Source organism: Peromyscus californicus, unplaced genomic scaffold (assembly GCF_007827085.1).
Source record: "Peromyscus californicus insignis strain IS unplaced genomic scaffold, ASM782708v3 Scaffold_4__1_contigs__length_199733344, whole genome shotgun sequence".
Taxonomy (NCBI): Eukaryota; Metazoa; Chordata; class Mammalia; order Rodentia; family Cricetidae; genus Peromyscus; species Peromyscus californicus.
The window spans coordinates 91,622,276-91,647,563 of record NW_026294562.1 but is presented as its reverse complement, the minus strand read 5'-3'; the positions used below and the strand labels follow the sequence as shown (position 1 = coordinate 91,647,563).

Sequence of the window (25,288 nt, the reverse complement as noted above, 5' to 3'; positions counted from 1 at the left end):
CAGCCTTTCACTTTGTTTGAAGCCAGCTGTCACCCCCTACAGAGTACTATGTCCATGCACTAATATGCCCAACTGCTCAGATGACATGATTTATAGGCTCCTTGGTCATTCCCTCTTGAACACATTGCAGTCCCTCTTCAAAAGGGTCATCTAGACAAATGGACTGAAATGCTATAAGGAGAAGCCTAACCATGGAGCAGAAGCCTCTGTCTACTGCCAAAAGAACCAAGGCACCAAGAGCCACATCCACAAGAAAGACAGCCTTGTTATCAGAGCAATGTTTTCCCCTGAAGAGGGAGAGAGAAGAGAGGTTGCCCATGCTTTAATTCTCTTATTTTGGAATTAAATTTCAAACACACTTGTGAATGTGTGTATGTGTGCACACTCACGTGCGCGCGCACACGCACTCACCCCCCAGACACATGGGGGGGGGGGGTTGGCTAAGTGCAGGTCTCTCTGCTAAGGAAATTTTTGGGGGGAGGGGAGTTTTGAGACAGGGTTTCTTTGTGTAGCCTTGGCTGTCCTGGAACTCAATCTGTAGACCAGGCTGGCTTCAAATTCACAGAGATCCACCTGCCTCTGCCTCCCACAGGAAGCAGAGAGCAAACCGGAAGTGAGAAGAGCCTATAAACCCTCAAAGCCCATCCTACAAGTGAGTACTTCCTCCAGCAAGGCTGCATCTCCTAAAAGTTCTACAGTGTCCCCAAATAATTCTGCCAACTGGGGACCAAGTGTTCAAATATCTGAGCCTATGGGGGACATTGCTCATTCAAACTACTTTAGAAAGTGAGCTTAACGTAGCCCTCACAGCTCAGCAAGTGCATTCCCTGGGACCACAGGAATATTTCATACTCCAGCACTTCTATGTCTAGTGACCCCCATACTTCTCACCATAGTTCTCAAATCTTTACCCTATCTCCCTAGTCTGAAAGTTCTTCCAGTTTCTCAGAACTACTGCTAACTCCTTTTATGCCCAGGCATCCACTTTTATGCACTCAGAATTCCTTCTTTTGAATTCTTCTTTCCAGCTCCCTAACAGGTCCTAGCCACAGAGACAATCTGATCCACCAGAAAATCTCTAACACCTTCTATTCATTCACCTTGCCCCCATAACTCTCCTTCTAGAGAACCAGCAGATCTGGAGCCACAAACCTATGATTGAAGATATACACACCAAGGCTGAGGATGTAGCTCAGAACACTTGCTTAGCATACACGAGGCCTTGTGTTCAGTCTCACAAATAGGGATAAGGGGATGCACAAACAGAGGCTGTCCATCTCCACTAGTAAGCCTTTTTTTTTTCAGTCTCGGAATCCAAGTTTCAGAAATTATTGCTTTTTAGGTGACTGAGTGAGGGACTTCAGGAAGCAAACTGACCCTGAGGTTGTAGAAGAAATGTAGTGCCAGAAGGTAGACCATGTGGGTTCCTGGATCAGCGTCTCTAATGCCCAAACTGTCTGTGCATAGTTGTATTTATTCATTTTCTCATCACTGTGACAAACACTTGACAGAAACCACTTAAGGAAGGAAGGATTCACTTTGTCTCAGAGCTTCAGAGGGTTTGGTCCATGGTATCTTAGCCCCATATTACTTGAACAGAGCATCATGGTGATCAGAGAATTTTTTACTCTATGTCATATTGAACCTGAAAAAAGAGATACAGAAAGGGGCCATTGCAAGATATAACCCTCAAGGATATACCTCTAATTACCTACTGTTGTGGGACATTTGTTTACACTGTGAAGATGTGTCACTGTGATTGGTTTAATAGAGAGTTGAATGGTCAATAGCTAGGCAGAAGAGAATAGGTGTGACTTCCAGGGAAAGAGAGGAACTCAGGAAGAATCTACACATGCAAGAGACACCAGCAAGATGTATAACAAGTTGGAGGTACAGAATGGCAGTGAGGTAAAAGCCATGTGGCAGAATATAGATTAATACAAACAGGTTAATTCAAGTTATAAGAGCTAGTTGGGAATAAGCCTAAGCTAAGGGCCAAGTTTTCATAATTAATAATCAATCCCTGTGCCATTATTTGTGGGCTAGTGGTCCAAAGAAAGTTCAATGAGAAAGCCTACTATATTTGGTGTCCAGTGTGGGACACATAAATCCACATAGGGTCTGAGAAAACTGGCAAAAAAAAAAAAATGTTCTAAACACAGAGTAGGACACAGCTTCCTGGAGACAGAAGTCTCTCTGGTTGGTACCCGGTTCATGGCATACAGAGACATAGTTCCTTGACTATGCACTTGAGCAGCCAGTGCACTAGCAGCTAACGCTGTGTGCTAAGCAGCAGGTGGTCTAGCTGTTTAAGGCTTGGCTCACACGGTCAGAGAACACTGCAGGCACTTAGTAAAGCCAGGTCCAAACCAAAAAACCTCTATACAGATACAATATGCTTAAAAATGTGCTTAGGTGGGTATAGGCAGTCATTTAAATAAATAAATAAATAAATGAATGAATGAATGAATGAATGAATAAATAAATAAATAAATGAATAAATAAATAAATAAATAAATAGGTTTAAAAATAATAAAGTCTTTAAAGAAAGAGTAAAGTAATATAAAAAGAATAAGCCAAGCGAGGACAGGAAATATACAGGGTGTCTGGATCCTGCATGCTGCCTTGTTGACTTTGAATTTTTTAAATGCTGATGAGCTAAGGGCAAGCACTGCTAAGAGACACTGGATTTTTTTTAAAAACTACTAAATTAAACAAGCCTATATATTTTAAGGATGTCTTAACTTTAACATGAAAGTCAAAAAATATGTTGTGTTGCAGGAGAGGTTAATGCTTTTGCTTCCATAGGTAACAAAAAGCTATAGATTCCTTAAAAATTAATAAAGACCAGATTTAATCAGGGGAGACCTCCTGAAAATCTTGGTTACAGACATGAAGGAAGAAGTCAAGAAAAGCTACAAGAAAGGTGATGTATATGCTGATCCCTCTACTATGGGAACATCTCTGAGACTGGATGAGACATGATGAATATTGTTAGTTTACAGAGTCCTCATGACTTATTACATGCTATCCTTTCATATGACATGGATGGAGATTTATATTAGAGTTTGGTTATGCAATACAAATGGACTTAGAAAGTTGACAGATGTCTTCTACCTACTCAAATATAAAACAGAAAATTATCATTAGCTAACTTGTACACATCGCACATTCCATACTTGAGTTAACAGATATGTATATTACCTTTAAAAGCTTGTGTGTTTTCAGAAAAAAAAAGGACCAGACACCAATGAAAAAAGTAGCCCAGGTAATACAGCCTCTCGAATGCCTCTGTTACAGTTTCCTCAAAGATCTACATCCAGGACAACTTGAAAGCTACTAACTAAGATGGTCCAGCCTCACAGACTACTCTTGTCAGGACTTCAGATAAACCCTGCACTTTCCCATCACACAGAGACTGAACAACAAATGATACAGCTAGCTCTCCCAGGACTTGACCATTATCTCAATTTTCTCAGAGTCCCTTAAAAATACCATTAACCCTACACTGCAGGTAATAAATTGAAGAGTATGATGCCCATATTCTCAAGAGGTGGGGTGGGTAGTTTTTGGTCAGTTGGTGGGTTACAGAAGTTTATAATCATTTAGGGGGTTGGTTGCAAGTTGTTATTTGTCATGGTCAGGGAGGAAACTAAGGAAAGGAGATTAGACTAAGGATCTCATTCTGAAAAGAAAAAAGGGAGGAATATAGGAATGATAGAAAAAAGTATAGATCATTGAATTTATTTTCAAACTAAAAGAAGTAACTACTAGTCTCAAATATTTGAAATTGGTATGGATTTTTGTATAGTGATACAAATTTAAGGTTATTTTGTTAGAACATACTATAGATGTATGTGTGTGTTTCTATTCTTGTTTAAGGTATTGTACATATGCAGCTCATTTAACCATATAATGTAAAGTTTTAGCCTTTAAAAGCTATTTAGGATAATAAAGAAATGCAGGTTAGTCAGTCATCTGTAACAATCAAACTTAGGGATATTTTCAAGGTCACATAGAGATATATTTTAGATAGATGGTCTTCAAACACTTCAGAGATCTACAGACTATGGCATTTAAGATGTTTTAATAACATAAGGCTTTTCATGGCAGTAAGATATGTCTGCTTCTGAAAACACCAATCTAATTAAGAGAAGATGATGTGCATGGAAGAACCTCCATATTGAGTTTGCTTTCATTGTGACAAGTTTAGCCACTGGACAAGAAACTGTCTTTGCCTCAACGGCTGACAGTATGCTGTCCAAATTGGACAAGCAGGACACAACAAGAGATGATTGCCAAACTTTGCCAAGACAAGGTAAGATAGTTCTTCAAAAATTCCTATTTCACAAAAAAAGTCTGTCAGATATTCTAGACCTGTAGGTCAAAGATGGATTTTCTACCTCCTAAAGGCTCCATAACCTCAAACAGTACCACTAGCTGGGAACCGAGTGTTCAAATACAGGAGCCTATAGAAGACATGTCACGTTAGGACCACAAAAGTAGTTATCAACAAGATGAAACAAAAAAAAGGGAGTATTTTGCTCATTTGTGATTCTATAATTTGTACCTTTCAAATTATCCAAAATTCATTCAATAGGGTTGGTTTAAATGAAAATACTTTAAGATACTTGTTATAAACTGGGTGGTGGTGGTGCACAACTTTAATCCCAGCACTCGGGAGGCAGAGCCAGGAGGATCTCTGTGAGTTTGAGACCAGCCTGGGTTACAGAGCGAGATCCAGGACAGGCACCAAAACTGCATAGAGAAACCCTGTCTCGAAAAACAAAAACAAAAAGAAAGAAAGAAAGAAAGAAAATGAAAGGAAGAAAGAAAGAAAGAAAAGAAAGAAAGAAAGAAAAAAAGAAAGAAAGAAAGAAAGAAAGAAAGAAAGAAAGAAAGAAGAAAGAAAAGAAAGGGTACTTGTTGCTATAGTAATAGCTCACAGAAGTGTTTATGACACTCTGTTCCATACATGGATCCTTTGAGATAAAGGCTTGAGGCATTAGAAGGGGGACAGCCATAGGACAATCACTTTTTGCAGGGTAGAGTTTCTGGAGCTAGTTTGCACTTAGATGATGAGGTGTGCTGTGTTATTTGGGGAAGCTGACGTGCCATGCACACATTCCAGATTTCATGCTCTGGCCTGGTGGACCTGAGTCATGGTGACTGATGGAAGAGAATGCTGACCTCGAGTTAAGGGCTAGTAGGTTGATTAATAGCCGCTGTGTGAGCTTTGAGTATCTAACAGATGCATCATTGGCTCCCAGCAAACATCCAACCTTTGGAGGTCATGGTTATGATTATAGACCACTAAATACACAAATACCATAAAGCAGATCAAATGGCCTTTTTATGTGCTGGGGATATTTAAAAATTGAGCTGTGTGGTCCACGAATACAGATTCTGTTAGCAGTCTAAGATTTTGCTGAGCTTTCAGAAGCAAGTGCAGAAACCATTAGCTGCGGTGTCTTAGAGTTTCTATTGCTGCGACAAAACACCATGACCATAAAGCAAGTTTATTTGGCTTACACTTCCACATTGCTGCTCATGTTGAAGGAAATCAGGACAGGAACTCAAGCAGGGCAAGATCTTGGAGGCAGGAGATGAAGTAGAGGCCATGGAGGGGTGCTGCTTACTGGCTTGCTTCCCCTGGCTTGTTCAGCCTGCTTTCTTAAAGAACTCAGGACCACCAGCCAAGGGATGGCACCACTCACCATGGGCTGAGCCCTCCTCCATTGATCACTAATTGAGAAAATGCCTTACGGCTGGATCTCATGGAGGCATTTCCTCAACTGAGGCTCCTTCCTAGCTGATGATTCTAGCTAGTGTCAAGGTGACACACTAAACCAGCCAGTACATGCAGCATACCTCACCATCAATGTTGCATTAAAATTTAACCATTCAGTCATGTTTAGGAGAAATCTTTATTATAATCCAGTATTTTCAGGACTTCACAATTTAACTTGGTTCAACATTATCTTTTGGCAAATTAATTATTTTCACTTCAATCTCTTATTCAAGGAATATTTTTAAAGCTCAGTCTTTAAAATTATTTAAATGCTCGAAAAGATAAAGCCATCACTCACATGGTACTCTTTCTTATGTGGAGAATACATCCAGGCCCTTATAGGAAGGCAACATTTTTGTTTCTTGGTTACTAAGTAGCATGAGGTCCAGTGAAAACCATTCTAAACTTACAATATGTGAGAATGCCCCTGAAGTGGATAATTACCAGAATTGTTTATTTTTTTAAATTTCTACTTTAGCTCTTCTCCAGGCTGAGGGGAAAGGAGGAAGAGGAGAGAGAAATACAGACAGAGAAGAGTTGACTGACAAATCAGGCAAGTACAGTAATAACAACTGAGGGGAAACGCAGGTTACAGCTCTTCCCAAGCTCGTTAGAAACTGGACCTGGGATGGTTTGAACTGTGAGGACGTAAGTCTGTGCTGTTTAAGCCACTCAGGCTGGGGTATTTGGCTAGCAGCAAATACAACAAACCAATACACTTGACCAAAACCCATGTAGTCACTTTTAAAACACGAGGGCTTAGAGTATAATTAAGTATCAGGAAAACTGTGATGACACCAGCTTCACATTTCCTTCCAGGTCTTGTCAACACAGAAGACTTTGTACATATCCTTTTTGCTTTGTTTTAGTTGGGGTTTTTGTTGCTGTTGTTTGGGGACAGAGTCTCACTATGTAGCTTTGGTTGGCTTGAATCTATTATGTAGCAGACCAAGCTGGCCTCGAACTCACAGTGATCCACCTGCCTGTGACAAATATTGGAATTAAAGGTATGCACTACCATGCCTAGCTTGTACATTTCTTATAAGCCACAAAATAATAAAAAATGAATAAGACTTTCAATATCATGCAGTAAAGTTTTCTTTAATAAACTGTATTTGAATCTAAATGTGCAACAATAGGAGACTGATAAATGTTTGTCTACATAACCATGGATGGTTGCTTTGGGAAACTGCAAAAAGTATTTGTTTTCTTAAATAACAAATTAAAGTGACAAAAATTTAAAGAGTAACATAAATTGAAAGTAATTATAATAGATGGCTGGAATATGAATCACTTTCCTGGCATTTTTATTTTCTGAACGTTGTAAGATATTCTTCTTATAAATTTTTAAAATGCATTCAGAGCACCTTTGGGTCTCTTTCGTAGAGAGCTGTCTTTCACCAGCTAACAGTGTCTTTTATTTGTTATTAAAGATTCCCATTTGGAGTCATTTCATTTAGCTGCTAGTACTGTCGTTTTAAATACTCAGGGTCAAAGATGACTAAATCAAACCCATAAAATGTTTCAGTTTTGACGAAATTTGAAAGCTCTAATTTAACACATAACCACATACTGTTCAAGAAGAGTACTGTGGCACCTGGACATACTCACCTGTCTATAAACATCAAGGTTTGTATCAGGGGCTACAGATGCTTGCTGCTGTAGCAGAGGACCCTTCTTCAGATCCCAGCACCCATGTCAGGGGGCTCACAATTCACCTGTAGCTCCACGCCCAGAAAGATCTAATGCCTCTGGTCTCCATTGGTAACTGCACTCACCCATGTGTACATACCCATACATAGACACACATATACATAATGAAGGATAATATTATAATACATCTTTTTAAAAGTTAAGATTATCTAGTGCTTCAGGTGAAAATGAAATGATATTCTTAGAAACAGAAAAATATTTGCCCCTCACCAGAGCTGGGTCTAGATGGTTAAGTGTGAGTGGGTACATGGGCCTCAGGCTGTTTTTTATTCCCATAAACTCTCAACATTGACAAGTCATTTCTAAGATAGAGTTAATGCATTGGCTTTTCATCCAAATTGTCTGAATTTGAATATTTATACCATCCCAACTAGCTTTCTGACCCTGTGTGAGTTAGGAAGCGTTAGATGAGTTAGGATAGCTATGGCAATGCCGAAGCACACAGGTTTACTTCTTATTCATGCTCATTTCCATCATGATGGAAGATGGAATTTTACTCCACATAGTTATTCAGGAATCCAGGGTGAGGGAGACTCTAGCATGTGGTGGCCATAGATACGCTTCATCTGTTTTAAGCACCAGAGAAGCACATAGTAGCAATTAAATGCTCCAGCAGAGAAGTGACCTACCACACAGAAATGATCACATACATCACTTCTACTCACACCTCACTGTCCATCACTAGTCACAAGACCACCTAACTATGAGAGGGTAGGAAAGTGAATCCCCCAGCATATCTACGAGGAAAGACCCAGGGAAAGATGAACACCTTGAAGACATCTCAGAATCATCATTTTATCCTCGTGGCTCCATTTCTCTATCTGTAGAATAAAGATAATGATCATGACTGTCTGCTGAAGCTACTGTAAGCACTATGTTATTATGCACAGAATATTTTGAACTGTACCAAGCAGAGGGTACAAAAAGAGGAGATGGCCGGGCGGTGGTGGCGCACGCCTTTAATCCCAGCACTCGGGAGGCAGAGCCAGGCGGATCTCTGTGAGTTCGAGGCCAGCCTGGGCTACCAAGTGAGTTCCAGGAGAGGCGCAAAGCTACAGAGAAACCCTGTCTCGAAAAACCAAAAAAAAAAAAAAAAAAAAGAGGAGATGGCTCTCTCCATCCCAAAATTCCACACATTAGTATAGAACAGTGTTATGTATGTGATAATTCATCAGGAAATACGATTAACCTAACTTTGGGAAATGGTGCTCATTCTGTCTACTTAGTAATGTAAAGGAGTGGCAGCATGGGAGCATGGAATTGGCTACGGGGGTGGCGGTTACCAGTTTGGCTCTTGGATCTACCATGTATTTGCTGTGACTTAGTGACTTAAGCGCTCCTAAGCCTTAGGTTATCATTTGCTCTAAGACGCTGAACTTAAAAACACCCACCTGGGATTAGCTCAATGAAAAACAGCATAACATGTAATGTTCAGTTCAATTAGTTGGAGCTATTATTCTAAATACATTCTTAAACATTCTAGACAGAAACGTCACACTGACAAATATGCATAGAGATCCTGTAAGCCTTCCCATGATTAGTGAGAAATAGAATTTAGCTATCTTATCCCTATGGGGTTATTTCAGTTGAAAATGGAAAATAAAGAATAAAAACATGGCTGGAGAGATGACTCAGTGTTTAAGAGCACTGCCTGCTCTTCCAGAGGACCTGTGTGCCAATTTCAGCACCCACACTGGGTGGCTCACAACTGCCTGTAACTCTACCTCCAAGGATCCCAGTGCTTCTATACTCGAAAAGACACATATATGCAAACAAATAAAAAATAAGTTATTCAATAGAAAAAAGAAAACAAAACCTGCATAGCCCAGAAGGATATATGTCTTGATCTAGTCTTCTTCTTTTGTACTAGCTGTGTCAGCAAAATCCTTACAAGTTTGCAACATCCCAAAGGGCATCTCCTTTTGACTTCTCCTTCCTCTAGTCCACTTCCATCTTCTTCTACCTTCCGGTACTGAGCCCCTAGGGAGGGCTTATCAGGTCCCTGCTCCTAGCAGCTCCACACTTTGCTGCCTCCATGCATAAACTCTATAAAATGGTCAAGAGAGGAGAATAAAGGATGCTCAGGGTAAATCAACTGAGAGGAACATCTTTGGGTGGTCTTTGAATTCACACTCAATGAGTTTTCAAGCCACTTTGAATACTTGTCTTTGGTTAAGCATCTTTTCTGTCGTCCATCTTTTCCTGTATGTGATTGTTCAGGCAGCACAGCAGCATCAGGATGAGTATTCACTGTCAACCAAAGCTAATTTCTGAATAAGACCATCATATGGCTCCCATTTCTACTGCAGGTTTGAAAGAAATGGCTTTAAGCCCACAATATAATAGAGAGTTGGTATTTTCTTAAATGTGAATTTATAATAGTTGTCCATATGCTTTTGTACTGTGTAATTTGTAATATCTCTAGGCAATCAATTTCAATATATAATGAAAGCTTACAACACAGCAATAAATTAACAGATTAACCTTTCATGAAATCATTTGCACTTCCCCTAGAATCAGAATAAGCTTCACAAGGCACCACCCTGGGTGTGGCACTGTAAACATCAGGAATCTAAGAGTATGAGAAGGGTCTGATCCTAGGCCTTTCCCATCCAACCATCTCCTTGGTGAACTACAGAGAACTCAAGAAGCAGGGCTCATTCCCTCCCTGCTCTATCTCCAGACACCAAACACCAGAGCGTCCTATGTGCTGTTGTCATCTGCAGTCCATGGACTCCCTCTTCCATGGCACAGTGCTGCCAACCTTGCCTCCAGATGCTCATCTTTCTTCTTCTAGCCCTGCCTCATGCATGCCCACAGCCTCTCTTACTCCTCTCTCCCTGACAGGTGGTGTAGACGACCCCACAAGGGAGAAGCCAGTGTTCCTGACTAGGATGAGGCTGTGTCTCCTTCAGTTGATAGATAGCTAAGCCCCTCAAGGGCCCCAATTACCTTTTCTAAAGCATCTCTGCTTCCTTTCTTCCTATCATTGCAGCTGCACATTTCTTCTACCTTTTTGTGAGAAGTCCAAACTGAATGATGTGTGTATGCTTCATTTGGGAGCAATGTTTAGTCCTGTTTCACAGTATATATTATGTTCCTTTGTATGTTCAATTATTCCTTTTCATGAATTAATACTTCTTTTGGTAACATAACTTTTTATTTTAAAATTATTCTTTTTAAGTATTTATTTTACTTAAACTTTAATGTATAAATGTTTGTATCTATCTCTGTGTGGTTATGTAGATATGAGTGCAGTGCTCCTGGAGGCCAGAGGAAGGCATCAGATCCCCTGGAGTTACAGATAGTTGTGAGTCACCCAAAATGGATGCTAGGATCTGAACCACGAAGTCATCTATCTCTTCAGCCCCTAAAAATTATTCTTTGGACCTGGTGAGATGGCTCAGTGGGTAAAGGAGCTTGGTTGCAAGCCAGATGACCCAAGTTAGATTTCCCAGTGCCTATATGGTAGAAGCAGAAAACCAGCTCTCACAAACTGTCCCAGTCTGACCTCCACATGTGCACTACAGCACTCATGAACACACACGAGTGTGGAAACACACACACATACACACACGTACACATTAAATAAATAAATCTTGTTTTAAATTTTAAAAACTTACTTTCTTATTTATTCATTGAACAAATATTTTTTCCTGCTACTGCAGCAATGGGGATGAATGAGACCTTTCTCATAGCACTCTAATTCTGTTGGGGCAAACAAACATTGAACAATAAATAACATAGGTATTTGATTACAGTTGTGTTACGTGTTTAGAAGGAGAAAAACAGGTTCATAAGAGAGTACGCAACAAGGCCTTTGACCTCATCTAAAGTGGGAGAAAGGCCTCCTTGAGGACACGTAGACTGAGCTGAGAAGGAATTTGCTGGGAGGAAGATGAGGGCCAACAGGTGGGAAGGAACAGGGACCAGAGATGATGATGGGGGGCGGGGGTGGAAGTGGTGGCAGGGGTGAATACAAACAAACTACAAGTTAGGTGTTTCTGAAAATGTCCTCATGGAACCATTAGTTTGTAATTATTGTAATATAGTTCCTATATACTATTTTAAAAGAAAGAAAATTGTGGAAAGGGAATGGGTGGAGCAGGGGCAAGTGCCACAGAAGAAACGTCCCAGAAAGAGAAACTCGTACAGAAGCCCCGGTGAAGGCAGAAGCCAGCTTCTCTGGAGAACTAAAGAATAGAGCTGAAATGTAACTATGAAAGTGGTGGGTACCCTTGAGGAAACTGAAAAGCAGGGAGGGGACAGGTCATGCAGAGACTTGCTGGCCATGCTAGAGGCTTTGGTCTTTACCAGATGAGGCACAGAAAAGTTTGAAAGATGATAATAGGATATGACTTGTTAGAATATAAAATGCCCCGACAGGTGCAAGTGTTGCAACATTTGGTCCCCAGGTGGTGGCACTGTTTTGGGAGGTTGTGTAACCTTTGTAAGAGAGGTTGATGGAGGAAGTGGGTTGTTAGGTGCAAGCCTTGGGGTTATGGGTCAGCCCTGCTTCCTGTGCTCTAGCCACTTCCTGACTGTAGCTGTGACAGCTGCCTCGTCCTCTGTTGCCATGGCTTCCCCACCACGACCGATAGTATCCTTCAAATTGTAATCCCAAAGAAGCCCTCCCCCTGCTTAAGTATTTATTATGAGAAGGTAACTAATACATGGTTTTCCTTTCTTTCTTTCTTTCTTTCTTTCTTTCTTTCTTTCTTTCTTTCTTTCTTTCATTCTTTTTTTAATAGTTAAAAACAAGTATGTGTATGTGTCTTTATGATGTTATTTCATGTGAGTTCAAATGCCTGAAGAGACCAGAGGTGTTGGGTTCCCCAGGAGCTAGAGTTACAAGTGATTGTGAACCACCCATTGTGGGTACTGGGCTCCAAAATTTGGTTCTCCATAATAGTATACTGTCCAGCCCAAAATATTTTCTTTAAAAAAAAAAAGGCATTCTAACTGCCATGTAGATAGTTATTAGAGGACAGGAAACTACTTCTTAGTTTTAATGAGAGATGGCAGTAGGCTGGCCTAACTGATAAAACTGAAAAAGTGGACTCTTCTAAGGTAAGTTGAGTAGGTCAGATTGCCAAACTAAGGCTTGAAAATTCAGTGTTAAATATGAATTTAAGTCTAAAAGGTGGAAATAACTGGGTAAACTCAAGAAATTCTCTATTTTAAATTGGTGACAGAGTAATTTTCTTTGAGACAATGATATTTATGCAGAGACTAAATGGGGTTAGGGAAAGGCCTGGTTTATGCATAAATGTAACCATAGAATTCTAAGTTATTGGAGCCTCACACAGCTTTATATAAAATGCAATGGTTGAGAGAATATACATTAACTTCATGTATATTTACATTGAATTTGAATACATGTCCAACATGTATTTATTATGATTATTCAAAGCATGACCTTCACAACTATGGCATCTGGGAGTGGTAGCAGAGGCCCCTATCTAATTCTAGCTACTAGGGGACTGAGGCAGGAGTTAGAGGCTCACACAGGCTACATAGCAAATTCAAGGTCAGTTTAGGCAATTTGAGAGAGATCCTCCCTCAAAATAAAAATAAATAACAGAGATGGAGCTGTAACTCAGCAGTAGAGTGTACAAGGCACTAGGTTCAATCCTCATCCTCAGCGGTGCACTGGGGAGGTGGGGAAGAGGGAGGGAGGGAGAGGGAGAGGGAAAGAAAGAAAGCAGACAAACTCTGAGATGTTCTTGTCACATTTCTGTCAAATGCTGGCCTGAGACTGGGCTATGCTCATCCTGGCTGGTTTCCTTGTGAAGTGAAGTGCTTAGAGCTCGTGTTTATATTATGTAAGTTACGTGGCACCTGAGGATATAATGCTGCTTTGTTCTTCCTCGCTCCAAAGAAAGGGGGACTCAGAGCAACTGGAACCACTGGTTTCAAGTGAAGCCAAACACAGCACAGACGGCAGCTGGACTGAAGAATCGCTAGCTGTCTTCGTTTCCTGCAGCCTGCTGGAGTCAGATGCATTGCTGGCTCTCGAGAAGGTCTGAATACCGAGGATGGACTGTGGCCACCTGGTATTTTTGAGGAGGTGCCATTGGATGACGACAGTACTGGGCTAGAAATCAGGAAACAACAGTCCCACGGCAGTTCTAGCCTGGATTCCGGACTGCCTCCAGTTGGCTACTGGGTCTCTTTGGGCCTTGGTTTTTCATCTCTGGAAGTGGCACTAGATTAAGCTCAGTGTCACCATAATGCTCACTCTGACTCAAAAGGAAAATATGAAGACTCCCACCTAACATTACACATGCAGTCTCTTTAATCACTCTGTGTTAAGAAATGTGAACTCACTATGTAACAATTATTATTGTAGGCATCAGGCACGTGGCAGTAAACAAGAACCCACAAAAATCCTCATGGAATTTACATATTCATGTCTGCAGTGGCTCCATTTACATTTATAACATCTTAAACACTTTAAGAAAGGCATTTGTTTATTTAATATTCAACTAAGCAAACAATTTTTCTTTTCAATACTTCTCTCAAGTACTGCCTTATTTGTCCAGGAAAACTTTCCCCTGAAGACTTCTGTATTTGGAGTAATGCTACTTATTTATTAATTGTATGTATATTTATATTTTGACACATATAAAAATAATTCTGATTGAACGAATTTGTTGGTGTTAGTCATTTCTATCTGAACATAAACTCCTTGAACAAATGACCATTTAGTGCCAACATCCTTAGCACAGTGCTGGGTAGAGTGGTGGCCAGTAAATACATTCTTGTCAAGTGGATCTGTACTTCTGGAACACACTGCATCTGAAACTCAGGCCCTCGCTGACTTGTGTAGGAAGAGCCCTCACAGCAAGATTCTGCCTGCAGCTATCTGGCTCGGGCCAGATTCCTTTTGCTCTGCCTGCCCTTTCCTGCCCCTAGGTTTCTCTCTCACCCAAGGCTCAGGCAGACTGAAAATTTCACCAGGAGATTTCTGAGCACAGGGCCCTCCAAAGTGATCAAGCTCATCAACCAGTTGTTGGGGCACACGCCTTTAGTTCCAGCACTGGAAGTCAGAGACAGGTGGATCTCTGCAACTGGCCAGCCAAGACTACATGGTAAAACTGAGCCACAAAATGAAACAAAAGTGATTGAGCACATCACAAGAAATACAGAAAACCCAATGAGGGGTAAGAAGATATTAGTGTACTCGAATTCTATAATCTACATATGCACACATAAACCTTGTGCATGTTTATGTGTATACAAAATACATAGATATGCCAGTATGTACATGTATACAAATAAATACAAGTGTATATACACACAGATATATATGTGTATGTGTATACACATCTAGATTCATTAAAATCTATGCATGCACATACACTTGGACAAGTGGGTGTATATGTAAAATACATACTTGTGTGCCTATAAATGTATGTGCATGTTCATACGTATATACCTACATAGACATGCATACTTATATGTACAAACATACATATTAGCATAAGCTCATACACTTATGTGTACATGCATGCATGCATGTGCATATATATGTACACACATACATTTACTTTTTATAAAAAAGAAGAAACATTAAGATTTGCTGACATGGAAGCACATTCACTTGGCACACCTATCTAGTGGCCCCTTGGCATGTATTGTACCTAGGTCCCTTGAGGGAAGTAGAGAATGACTCTTCTTCAGCAAAAGAGTCACTGAGAGTTCAATGAGGTAGATTTACAGTTTACATTATCTGGTTCTAACTAGTTTGCCCTCACAAGTAAGAAAGCAACTTTTAAAGATTCTTACCTGGAGAACCAATTTGGAAATAATCCCACCGGTGTCCAGGACTTGTGTGGTGCTCAGTGGATGCCAGGCACTGTCTAAGTGCCCATCTCTGTCCACCCAGCTCACCATCCTGAACACCGCACTTTCATTCCCGCTGAGCCATGACAAGAATGGACAGCAGTTGAAGTTAGTGGCAGAGCAGCAGTTGCGCTGGGATGGTCTGTCCTCACTCAGTGCCTGGCACCACAACACTCTGCTGCCTGCGAACAAAAGGAAACCAAAAAAAAAAAAATGATAAGCAAATGTTTCTCTTTCTTGGTTCACTGTCTCTCTCAGACATCTTAGGAAACTAGGAAGCCGAAACTTGGAACATGTGCTGAGTTTACTAATAATCAAACTAACGTATATGGATGCTTTCCCAAATACTCAACAGGTCAAATAAATTTGGAGACTGCTGCCTGAGACATGAACAAGTAGTTAGCTGACTTTCTGCAAGGGCTCAGCAATCTTATGCTCCAAAATTTTGGTTGTCATTTCTTCCTGGGAAATGAGAGTCTGTGTGGTTAACAGTTTTATTATAAAATTACCACTTTCTACTTGTAGACAACGTTAGAATTTCCTAAACTACTCAAATAACCTATTCTAATGACCAAACAGTGAAGACTTTGGGTAACATTTGTGACCTTCTCCGGTTCTCCCGAGCAGCGTCCACCTCCAGGAACGCCTCCTCACTGTGCATCTATTGGGGCTGTCAGCATTCAGTTTAATCTTAGCCATTGCATCACACATGTGAGCCAGACTGAGTCAATCACAGGTACAGAGGCCCCCTTTTCTCACTAAAAAAAGTTCTACCAATCATCTGGAGCCATGATCTGACAGATCCTGTTTCCCTATCCTCAGGATTCCACGTTAACATCCACAACTATGCCTTTTCATTATAGTGATTTGTTTTTAGTTACAGGTAGGGCTGTTATGTGGCCATGTTAGTTATGCTATGCATGTGGCAGTTTGGCTATGAACAAATAGAAGCCCCCATTAGGACCAGGCTCTGCTCATCCAGCTCTGAGTCCTGCTGCGGTTTTCCAGATTTACACGTTGTCTAGTCCTAAGGTAGTTCGAGCTACCTGAGAGTGGAGAATATTATTAGTCACTCACCTCCCACAGACCCTGGTGGCATGTCTCATCAGAAAACTCTCAACAAATATCTGTTGAATTGTATTTCAGACACACAATTCTGACATCCTTCATTATTTTTTATCTATTTTATTCAATGATGCAGAAAATCAGTCAGTCCTCTCCCTTTATACTTTAAGCCTGTATCAGAATGGCCAATGCCTTAGAGACACTTAGTAGGAATTGACCATAATGAATGAATTTTGTTTCTCTCTCTCTCTCTCTCTCTCTCTCTCTCTCTCTCTCTCTCTCTCTCTCTCTCTCTCTCTGTGTGTGTGTGTGTGTGTGTGTGTGTGTGTGTGTGTGTGTGTGTGTGTCTGTCTGTCTGTCTTCTGTCTCTCTTTCTCTCAGATAGTGTTTCCTGCAAGCCACCCTGGCCTCAAGCTCACTATGTAGCTGGGGATGACCTTGAACTTTGGGTTCTCTTATACCTCCTAAGTGGTGAGATTATGGGTGTGTGTTGCAGTGCCAGGGATTCATGCATGCTTGGTAGGCACTCTGCCAGGTGAGCTTTCAAGACACTCCACGTTGTCTAATCTACCTTAAGATCAACATTCTTTCAGAGACTGAAGAATGCTCAGCCCTAAATAGGACATTGACATCTCACCCCCTCCCAAGGCTCAGGGTTCATCTCAGGGTAGAGAGCGAAAGAGTGCAAGAGCCAGAGGCAGTGGATGACTACAAGGAAGCAGTGCTTCTGGACACAGCACGCAGCTGCACGTATGAATGCACAGCAGTTAGGACAGCATGCTCAACACCTGATTTTATTTTACAGGGGGTTGCAGTGAAAGAGATTGCATTGGTTCTCAGAAGATACTTTGGACTTTTAAATTGTGTTTAGATCATGAAAGACCATGGGGATTTTTGAAGCTGGACTAAGTACATTTTAAATTATGATACAGCCAAGAGCATATAGGACCAGGGAGTGGAATGTGATAGTTTGAATGAGAATGGCTCCACAGGCTCATGTATATGAATAGCTGATTTCCAGTTGATGGAAATGTTTGGGAAGGATTAGGAGGTGTGACCTTGTTGGAGAAGGTGTGTCACTGGAGTTAAGCTTTGAGGTCTCAAAATGCTCATACAATTTCCAGTGACCTCTTTCTGCCTCGTGGCTGTGGATATACACAGGCTCTCAGCTGTTCCCTCACTCTGCCATCATAGACTCTAACCTTCCGAAACCATAAGGCATATTAAACTCTTTCTTTTATAAGCTGACTTGGTCATGTTGTTTTATCACAGCAATAGAAAAGTAGCTAAGAAAGCTACCATAGAGATATTTATACTCTATGTTTGTTATTGCTTTATTCAGCAAGTAAGGAAATAGAACCAACCTGGCTGTCCATAAACAGATGACAGTTGATAATAAAAATCTGAAACACATATAAAATGAAATACTATTCAGCTCTAAATAAAAGTGAAGTCACAAAGCTTTCAGGAAAATGGTTAGACTTAGAATGTATAATATTAAATGAGGTCACACAATCTCAAAAAGAAAGATTCCAATGTCCTCCTTCACAGGAGGCCCCACTCTATTATATATAATATATATAAACAAATGTACATGTGAGTATAGTATAACATGTAGAAAGGATAGCAAGGAAAGGTAAATATTAGGTGATGAGGAAGGACAGAATGCAAGTAAAGGACACACATATCAAGAAAGAGAGTATAAAGCTAATTATTTTTTAGTTTTAACTCTGTTGTGGAGTGTGTGTGTGTGTGTGTGTGTGTGTTAGATAAGTGCATAAAAATATAATTTATAGTGAATGTGCAGAATCCTCTGTGAAGCTCCAGCTTCAGAACAACTGTTCTAGCATTCCCAAAGTCCTGCGAGATGTGGAGACTTTGGTTCTGCTTAATCCTGCTGTGTGATGTTTTTCATTTGCAAGTTCTTCACAATAAAGTTTTAATTACTAAAAAAAAAAAAAAAAAAGTGAAGAAAAATAAAACCAGAAAATGAAAAAACTACTGCTAAGGAATAATCCTTCTGTACACTGTGTGATTGGTTTAATTAAACAAGCTGACTGGCCAATAGCTGAACAAGATAAAGTTAGACGGGAAAGTTAAAATGAGAATGATGGGATGAGGTAGGGCAGTCAGAGGGGTCACCAGCCAGACATAGAGGGAGCAGGAGATGAACATGCCATGCTAATAATGGTATCACCATGTGGCAGAGTGCAAATAAAGAATATGGGTTAACTCAAAATGTAAGAGCTAGTTAGTAATAAGCCTGAGCTATTGACAGAGCATTTCAAATTAATATAAGCCTCTGGGTGGTAATAATAAATAATTTAATTTAAAATATTAATAAGCTATATTTTTATACTTCTTATTTCATTTCTCATTCCATACTGTTACTATAAAATATTCATCTTTCATTGAGGATTACTATAATCCTCAGAATGCTATAAAGTAATTATTATACCTTCTCCTTTAATATCTTCAAGCAATACTGAGATCTCTTCAAATGCCAAACTTATGGCCATTATTCTATCACCAAGATCTTATGAAATCATTTCAGAAAGATTAGCACCATGCCACTAACTTTATTAGATGCCTCCTTATTCTTTCACCTTGAAATCTGAGTGCTTGCAAAACCCTAGGCTTGTCCCACACAGAATACTTTAACCATTTTCATGGAGACAGCATGTAAGTGCAGAATAGTCAACAATATGACACAAAGAAAGTACAGTTGTTGGGTAATTGGAAAGATTGGTTTTCTAGCTAAGTGACTATTTTATCAATTAATTCAACAAGCACCCAAGTCAGTGGTTCTCAACCTGTGTGTGGGTCATTACCCCAAAAGGGGTACATCAGATGTCCTGCATATCAGATATTTACCTTACCGTTAGCAAAGTTACAATTATGAAGTAGTACTGAAAATAATTTTGTGGTTGGGGGTCACCACAACATGAGGAACTGTATTAAAGGGTCACAGCATTAGGAAGGTTGAGAACCACTGCTCTAAGGCCACCTACTCTAACACAGTGTCAAAGCTGTATAGTCCCTTATGGAGCTGTCCAATGCAGACATAACTGTGGCTAGCACATGCTGATTGCTTTCTATATACCAGGGAGTATATCAAACTCGGCCTATACCTTATATCAATTTTCTTACTTTTAGGATGGGATGACAGTATACTCGTGAATATAATTATTGAAATAATTAAGTGAAAAATAACATATGTGAAACTCCTAGAATGAGGTCTGATGGATATTTTTCATATACTCTTAACTATAGTAGCTTTGGGATTATTATTTTATTGTTTACTACAGCCTTCTAAAATAGGGGTATTACTTTTTCCACATTACAGATAGGATGCTTAGTGGATTTAAAATCATCCAAGGAGAAAAAATAAATTTATCCAAGCAAAGTCTATGTGATAGTTTGAATGTAATTGATTCACATAAGCTCATAGGGAGTGGCATTATTAGGTGGTGTGGCCTTGTTGAAGTGTGGCCTTGTTGGAGGAAGTTGTATCACTGTGGGGGTGGGCTTTGAGGTCACCTATGCTCAAGCTATGCCTACTTAAGTTCACTTCCTGTTGTTTTCTAATCAAGATGTAGCTCCTTCTCCACTCTCAGCTCCTTCTCCAGCACTATGTCTGCCTGCACACCACCTTGTCCCACCACAATGATAATGGACTAAACCTCTGAAACTACAAGCCACCTAATTAAATGTTTTATTTTCTGAGAGTTGCCATGGTCATGGTGTCTCTTCACAGCAATAGAGACCCTGTTAGTCTAACCCTAACAGTCTATTTTTTTTTCATGAATGTCCCCTTTTTGTTGCAGGATCCACGCTACAGTGCTGTAGTACGTCTAGTTGTCAAGTATCCTCTTCTCCGGTGTGTAACCAGCATTTTTTCTTTTCACCCAAAGAGTCCCCCTCCAAAAAATTTCATCCAATGGAAGGAAATAAGACAGAGGGTTTCTATGTAGCCCTGGCTGGCCTTCTGAGCCTTGCTACAGAAACCAGGCTGGCCTTAAACTCACAGAGACCCTCCTGCCTCTGCCTCCTGAGCGCTGGGATTAAAAGGCATGTGCCACCACATTCTGTCTTTCTTTTTTTTTTTTTTAAGGCAAGGTTTCCTGTGGCTATGACTGGCCTCGAATTCACCGTTGACCTTGAACTAATCCTCTTACCTTTACATCCCACACGCTAGGTTACACACATGAACCTTAACTATCTCCAGCTCCTCAGTTTTCCATTTTTCTTAATGACCTTGACAGTCTTCAGGAATAACAAGTAGAAATCCTTAGAATAATGCCTCCCTAATCTGAGTTTATGTGAATTTTGAATTTGTTTTGAGTGACATTACACTATAATTTTTTTTTTTTTTTTCGAGACAGGGTTTCTCTGTAGCTTTGGAGCCTGTCCTGGAACTTGCTCTGTAGACCAGGCTGGCCTCGAACTCACAGAGATCCACCTGCCCCTCTCTGCCTCCCGAGTTCTGGGATTAAAGGCGTATGCCACCACCACCTTTCTTATCAGATGATTTAAAGCAGGAAAACCCACCCTAAATGTGGATGGTACCTTTTGATGGCAGCTGAGATAAAAGGACACAAAAGAGGAAGTTTTTGCATTGTGCCTGCTTGCCCTCACTCTCTCTGGCAAGTTGAACTGATTCTATTGCCTCAACATTTCTTCACTGATAGTAGAAGCAAATTCTTCATGGATTAAAGGCATGTGCCACCACTGCCCAGCTCACTATAAATACTTTAAAGTGAAGAAAAATGGAAACTATTACCAAAGAAATTATAAGAACAGCCTTCTCCTTCAGGGGCATCTCTAGCCATATAATTAGTTCAGGGCCAGCCTGGGCTACATGAGACACCCATCTCAAAAAATATACTTACATAAAAACCAGAAAAAAATTAAGCCTTATTAATATTTAGTCCATAGATCAACATTAGCATCTCACTATTCTTGATTAAAAAGTTTGTACTCTGCAATGTGGATAATAATTCAGGTTCCTCACTATTGCTCCTTGGTATATTGGCATTTATTCCAGTGTATAGGCGCTACATAGAGTTACTCATTGTACTGGCTAGTTTTATGTCAACTTGACACAAGCTACAGTCATCTGAAACGAGGCAACCTCAATTGATAAAATGCCTCCATAATGTCAGACTGTAATTATGATCAGGATCTATCCCTGGTGCATGAGCTGCCTTTCTGGATTCCATTATCTATGGTGGGATGCCTTGCTCACTCTTGAGGAAGAGGGGAGGGGGCTGGGTCCTGCCTCAACTCAATGTACCAGGCTTTGCTGTCCCCCCATGGAAGAACCTACCCTTTTGGAGGAGGGGATAAGGGGTGTAACGGGGGTTAGATGGGGATGTGGGGAGCAGGAGGAGGGATGAGAGGGGGATCTGTGGTTGGTATGTAAAATGAATAAAAATTTTTTTTTAATAAAAAAAGATTTAAAGTAAAAAAAGAGCACTGAAAACAGCTTTATTGTAAGAATTTCTTCTAGATACATTTTGATCTTGGTATGGAATAAACAGATTATTTAAATCTCAAAAAAAAAAAAAAAGATCAGGCTGTAAGACATTTTCTTAATTAGTGATTGCTAGGAGAGGGCCCCGCCCACGGTGGGTGGTGCCATCCCTGGGCTGGTGGTCCTGGTTCTATGAAAGCAAGTCAATAAGCAGCTCTCCTCCAGGGGCTCCGCATCAACCCCTGCTTCAGCGTTCCTGCTCTGTTTGAGTTTTGCCCAGGCTTCCTTCAGTGAAGGACTACGATGTAGATGTGGAAGTGTAAGCCAAATAGGAAAAAAAAAAAAAAAAGCCTTTCCTCCCCAAGTTGCTTTTGGTGATGGTGTTTTGTATACAAGCTTTCTTTTCTGCCACCAGCCCCAAATATGACACAGACTTATTATTAATATTGAAAGCTAGGCCTTAGCGTAAGCTTGTCCCATTAGCTCTTATAACTTAAATTAACCCATTTATATTAATCTATGTTTTGCCTTGTGGTTTTTCACCTTTCTTTCATCTTGCACCTCCTGTTTCTTCTTCATCTTCTGGTGACTCTGTCGTTCTTCCCTGAGTTCTCTCTGTCCCTGGTAGTCCTACCTAACCTCTTTCTAGCTATTGGCCATTCAGCTTTTCATTACACCAATCACAGCAATGTATTTTCACAGTGTACCAATATCCCACAGCAGTGTTTCATCACAGCAATAGTAACCCTAAGATACTCATATTTCACTAAATCAGCTCTTAGCAAGATGAAAGAATGCAGAAAGGATTTCAAGAAAGAGGTCATGAGTTGGAGATAACAGTGTACACATGAATGCAAAAGGGGGCGACCGAGCTGGCACCTCACTTCCAGCTCACTAAAGTCACAGGAGTGGCATGCTTGAAACAGATTTGGAGACACTTCCATTTTGTCATTTGGTCCACAGTGATACATGCACTAGCCAGGGACACTATAGGTGGCAAGTTGAGTTCTTCCCTTTGGATCAAATTTATAGAGGCATCAACATTTCACTAGTCAAAAGAATCTTTTTGTTTGGTTGGTTGTTTTGTTTCTCGAGACGGGGTTTCTCTGTGTAGCCTTAGCTGTCCTGGAACTCTCTCTCTCTCTGTAGACCAGCCTGTCAAGAGAATCTCATTGCAGTATTTCTTAAAATTCATCATGGATGAAGTTTCAAAAGTTTAAATCTTGGGGCTGAAGAGATGGCTCAGTGGTTAAGAGGACTTGCTGCTCTTGCAGAGGATCCAGGTGGCTCACAACTGTCCATAACACCAGCTCCTCTTCCAACCTCTGCAAGCTGCACGAAGGTGGTGCACATATACTCAGATACACATAAAATAAAAAATACTTTTTAAAAAATGTTTAAACTCTTTCCAAACTCATCATATGTACACTTATACATGAAGACAAAATTTTTCAACATTCTTAGAAATCTGAGCAGTATATATAAAGAATTTTTAGCCCATCTGGATTTTTGTTTTTATTTTGTTATATGTTTTGGGAGGAGGTATTTGACTGTTTTGGAAGAAGGTACTAGAGATTGAATCCAGAGCCCACAGACTGCTAGGAAAGTTCTCTACCACTGAGCCGTGACCGTAGACCAAGCCTGCTAAAACATAAAAATTCTGGTTGACATTAGGAAAGATGGAAAATTAGTAGCTGAATTTCAACAAAACCCTTTGTATGGCTGGAGAATGGAGCAGATAAAAATGAATATTGTATTAGTGAGAGAGTGAAAATGCACTTCTTCCATTAGGATCGAAATATTTGTGGGCTACCTTTTCCAACTTACAACAACTATTAAAACCAACTACAGAAATAACCTAAACACTGAATCAGATTTTTAATAAGTGTTTCATAAAGAATTAAAGCTTTTAAAATTAATGAAATCTAGTCAATCATAGTGAGTTCACTAAATATTTTCAGTGGGGTTAATGGATCTTTTATATACCATTACTATTTAAAAACTCATTTATTTTAAAACTTTGTCTTTGCTATACTTTTTACATTTTATAGACGTCTTACAATCATAAATAGCATTCTCATACAGCTTACATAATGTACGGAGAGCTTTTGGAGGGGGGGGGGCGTTCAATAGAAACAAGTTTGGAGAGCCAAGAACACAGGTAAGGGAGTTGGCACTGTGGGTGTTGGGAACATGGCAGGATGGAATTAGCCCAGCAGGCTGTAAAATCAAGAGTTTCCTAGAAGTCTTCATGAAGGACGCCTCGCTGGGTCTTCATAATGGAAGGAGTGGGATTAAGGAAAATGACTATATTTGTTTAGTATAACACACGATACTCACTGTCAGAAGAGATTAACATTCTCAAAAAAAAAAAAAAAAACCCACACAGGTTGAAGCACATTTCAGCTCTGCTCTCAGAGGCTCCCTCAGACTTGACCCTGTAGGATGATGACAGCAAGTTACCCAGAAGGGTGCAGAGGGGAGCACCTCTCAGTGGAAGGACTCCACTTTAAGGGACTTGAGGGGCTAGCTGATGGGCAGGCACCGAGGTCCCTAAGGAGAGTGAGGCTGGAGGAGCTGAGTGACTGGGGGCCAAGAAAACAATCCTGACAAGAAGGGCTGGAGCCCTGAGGGCGAAGGCCAGAAAGGTGATTTCTCTACAAGGCGCGCAGCCTGTCAGTAAGCGGCCAAAGGTCCCCGAAGAGGGGTCGGAAAGGGGACTTTGAACTGGAGCCCGTCCATGACGCTGGGGCCTGGTCCCTCCATCCGCCAACAGAGGGAGCCGGAGGATGGGAGGACCGGACTCCCGGTTGTGAAAACGCGTTTGCACCGGCCCTCAACCAGCCTTGCGTATCCCGGGACCGAGAAAGAGGTGAGAGGATTCCGAGCTCGCGACGGCCGCCCGCGCACCTCAGGCGCCCGGCGCCCGACTGCGCGCCCACCGCGCCGAATTCTCGCGAGAACGGCAGCCGCCATTTTTCCATTGATTGCCGCGGGCCGGGGGAGGGGCGGCGGCGCGGCGGCGGCGGCGACGGCGGCGGCAGCGGCGGCGGCGCCCTGGGTCGGTGTCTGCGCGCTGGTGTCTAAGGCCTGAGCTGAGGCCTCCGCAGTTGCCGGAGCAAAGGCGGCTGGGAGGATGACTGCCGCTGCCATTCTCTCCTGAGACACAGAGCCGCCGCCACCTCCACCCGTCCCCCGCAGGCAGGGCGGAGACGAGCGGTCGGAGTCTGAGCTATGGTGCCCGGCGAGGAGAACCAACTGGTCCCGAAGGAGGTGAGGGGCCGGGGAGCCAGGCTAGGCCCGAAGCCTGCGGACCTCTCGGAGTCGCGCAGGCCCAGGGCGGGAGGCTGCCAGGGAAGAGCAGGCGTGTGGCCGGGTGGACGGTGGGCGCGGCG

At 41.3% G+C, this 25,288-nt stretch overlaps 1 protein-coding gene and 1 long non-coding RNA gene across 4 annotated transcripts in view; one reads left to right on the top strand and one right to left on the bottom strand.

The window, feature by feature from the left end:
- The window catches only part of LOC128095123 (uncharacterized), a 192,386-nt gene extending 176,861 nt beyond the window's left edge, over positions 1-15,525 (bottom strand). The window contains exons 1-2 of one of the 2 annotated variants that reach the window (XR_008213163.1): positions 15,296-15,525; positions 11,128-11,212 (exon numbers count right to left, since the gene is read on the bottom strand). This is a non-coding gene — a long non-coding RNA (uncharacterized LOC128095123). The remainder of the gene's footprint in view (positions 1-11,127; positions 11,213-15,295) is intronic. The other variant, XR_008213162.1, reaches the window with a different exon arrangement.
- A 9,419-nt stretch (positions 15,526-24,944) lies between these two features.
- Usp47 (ubiquitin specific peptidase 47) overlaps positions 24,945-25,288 on the top strand; it is a 90,742-nt gene continuing 90,398 nt past the window's right edge. The window contains exon 1 of one of the 2 annotated variants that reach the window (XM_052713954.1): positions 24,945-25,166. In XM_052713954.1, coding sequence (XP_052569914.1) covers positions 25,128-25,166 — 39 coding nt within the window. In that variant the 5' untranslated portion in view covers positions 24,945-25,127. The remainder of the gene's footprint in view (positions 25,167-25,288) is intronic. The other variant, XM_052713953.1, reaches the window with a different exon arrangement.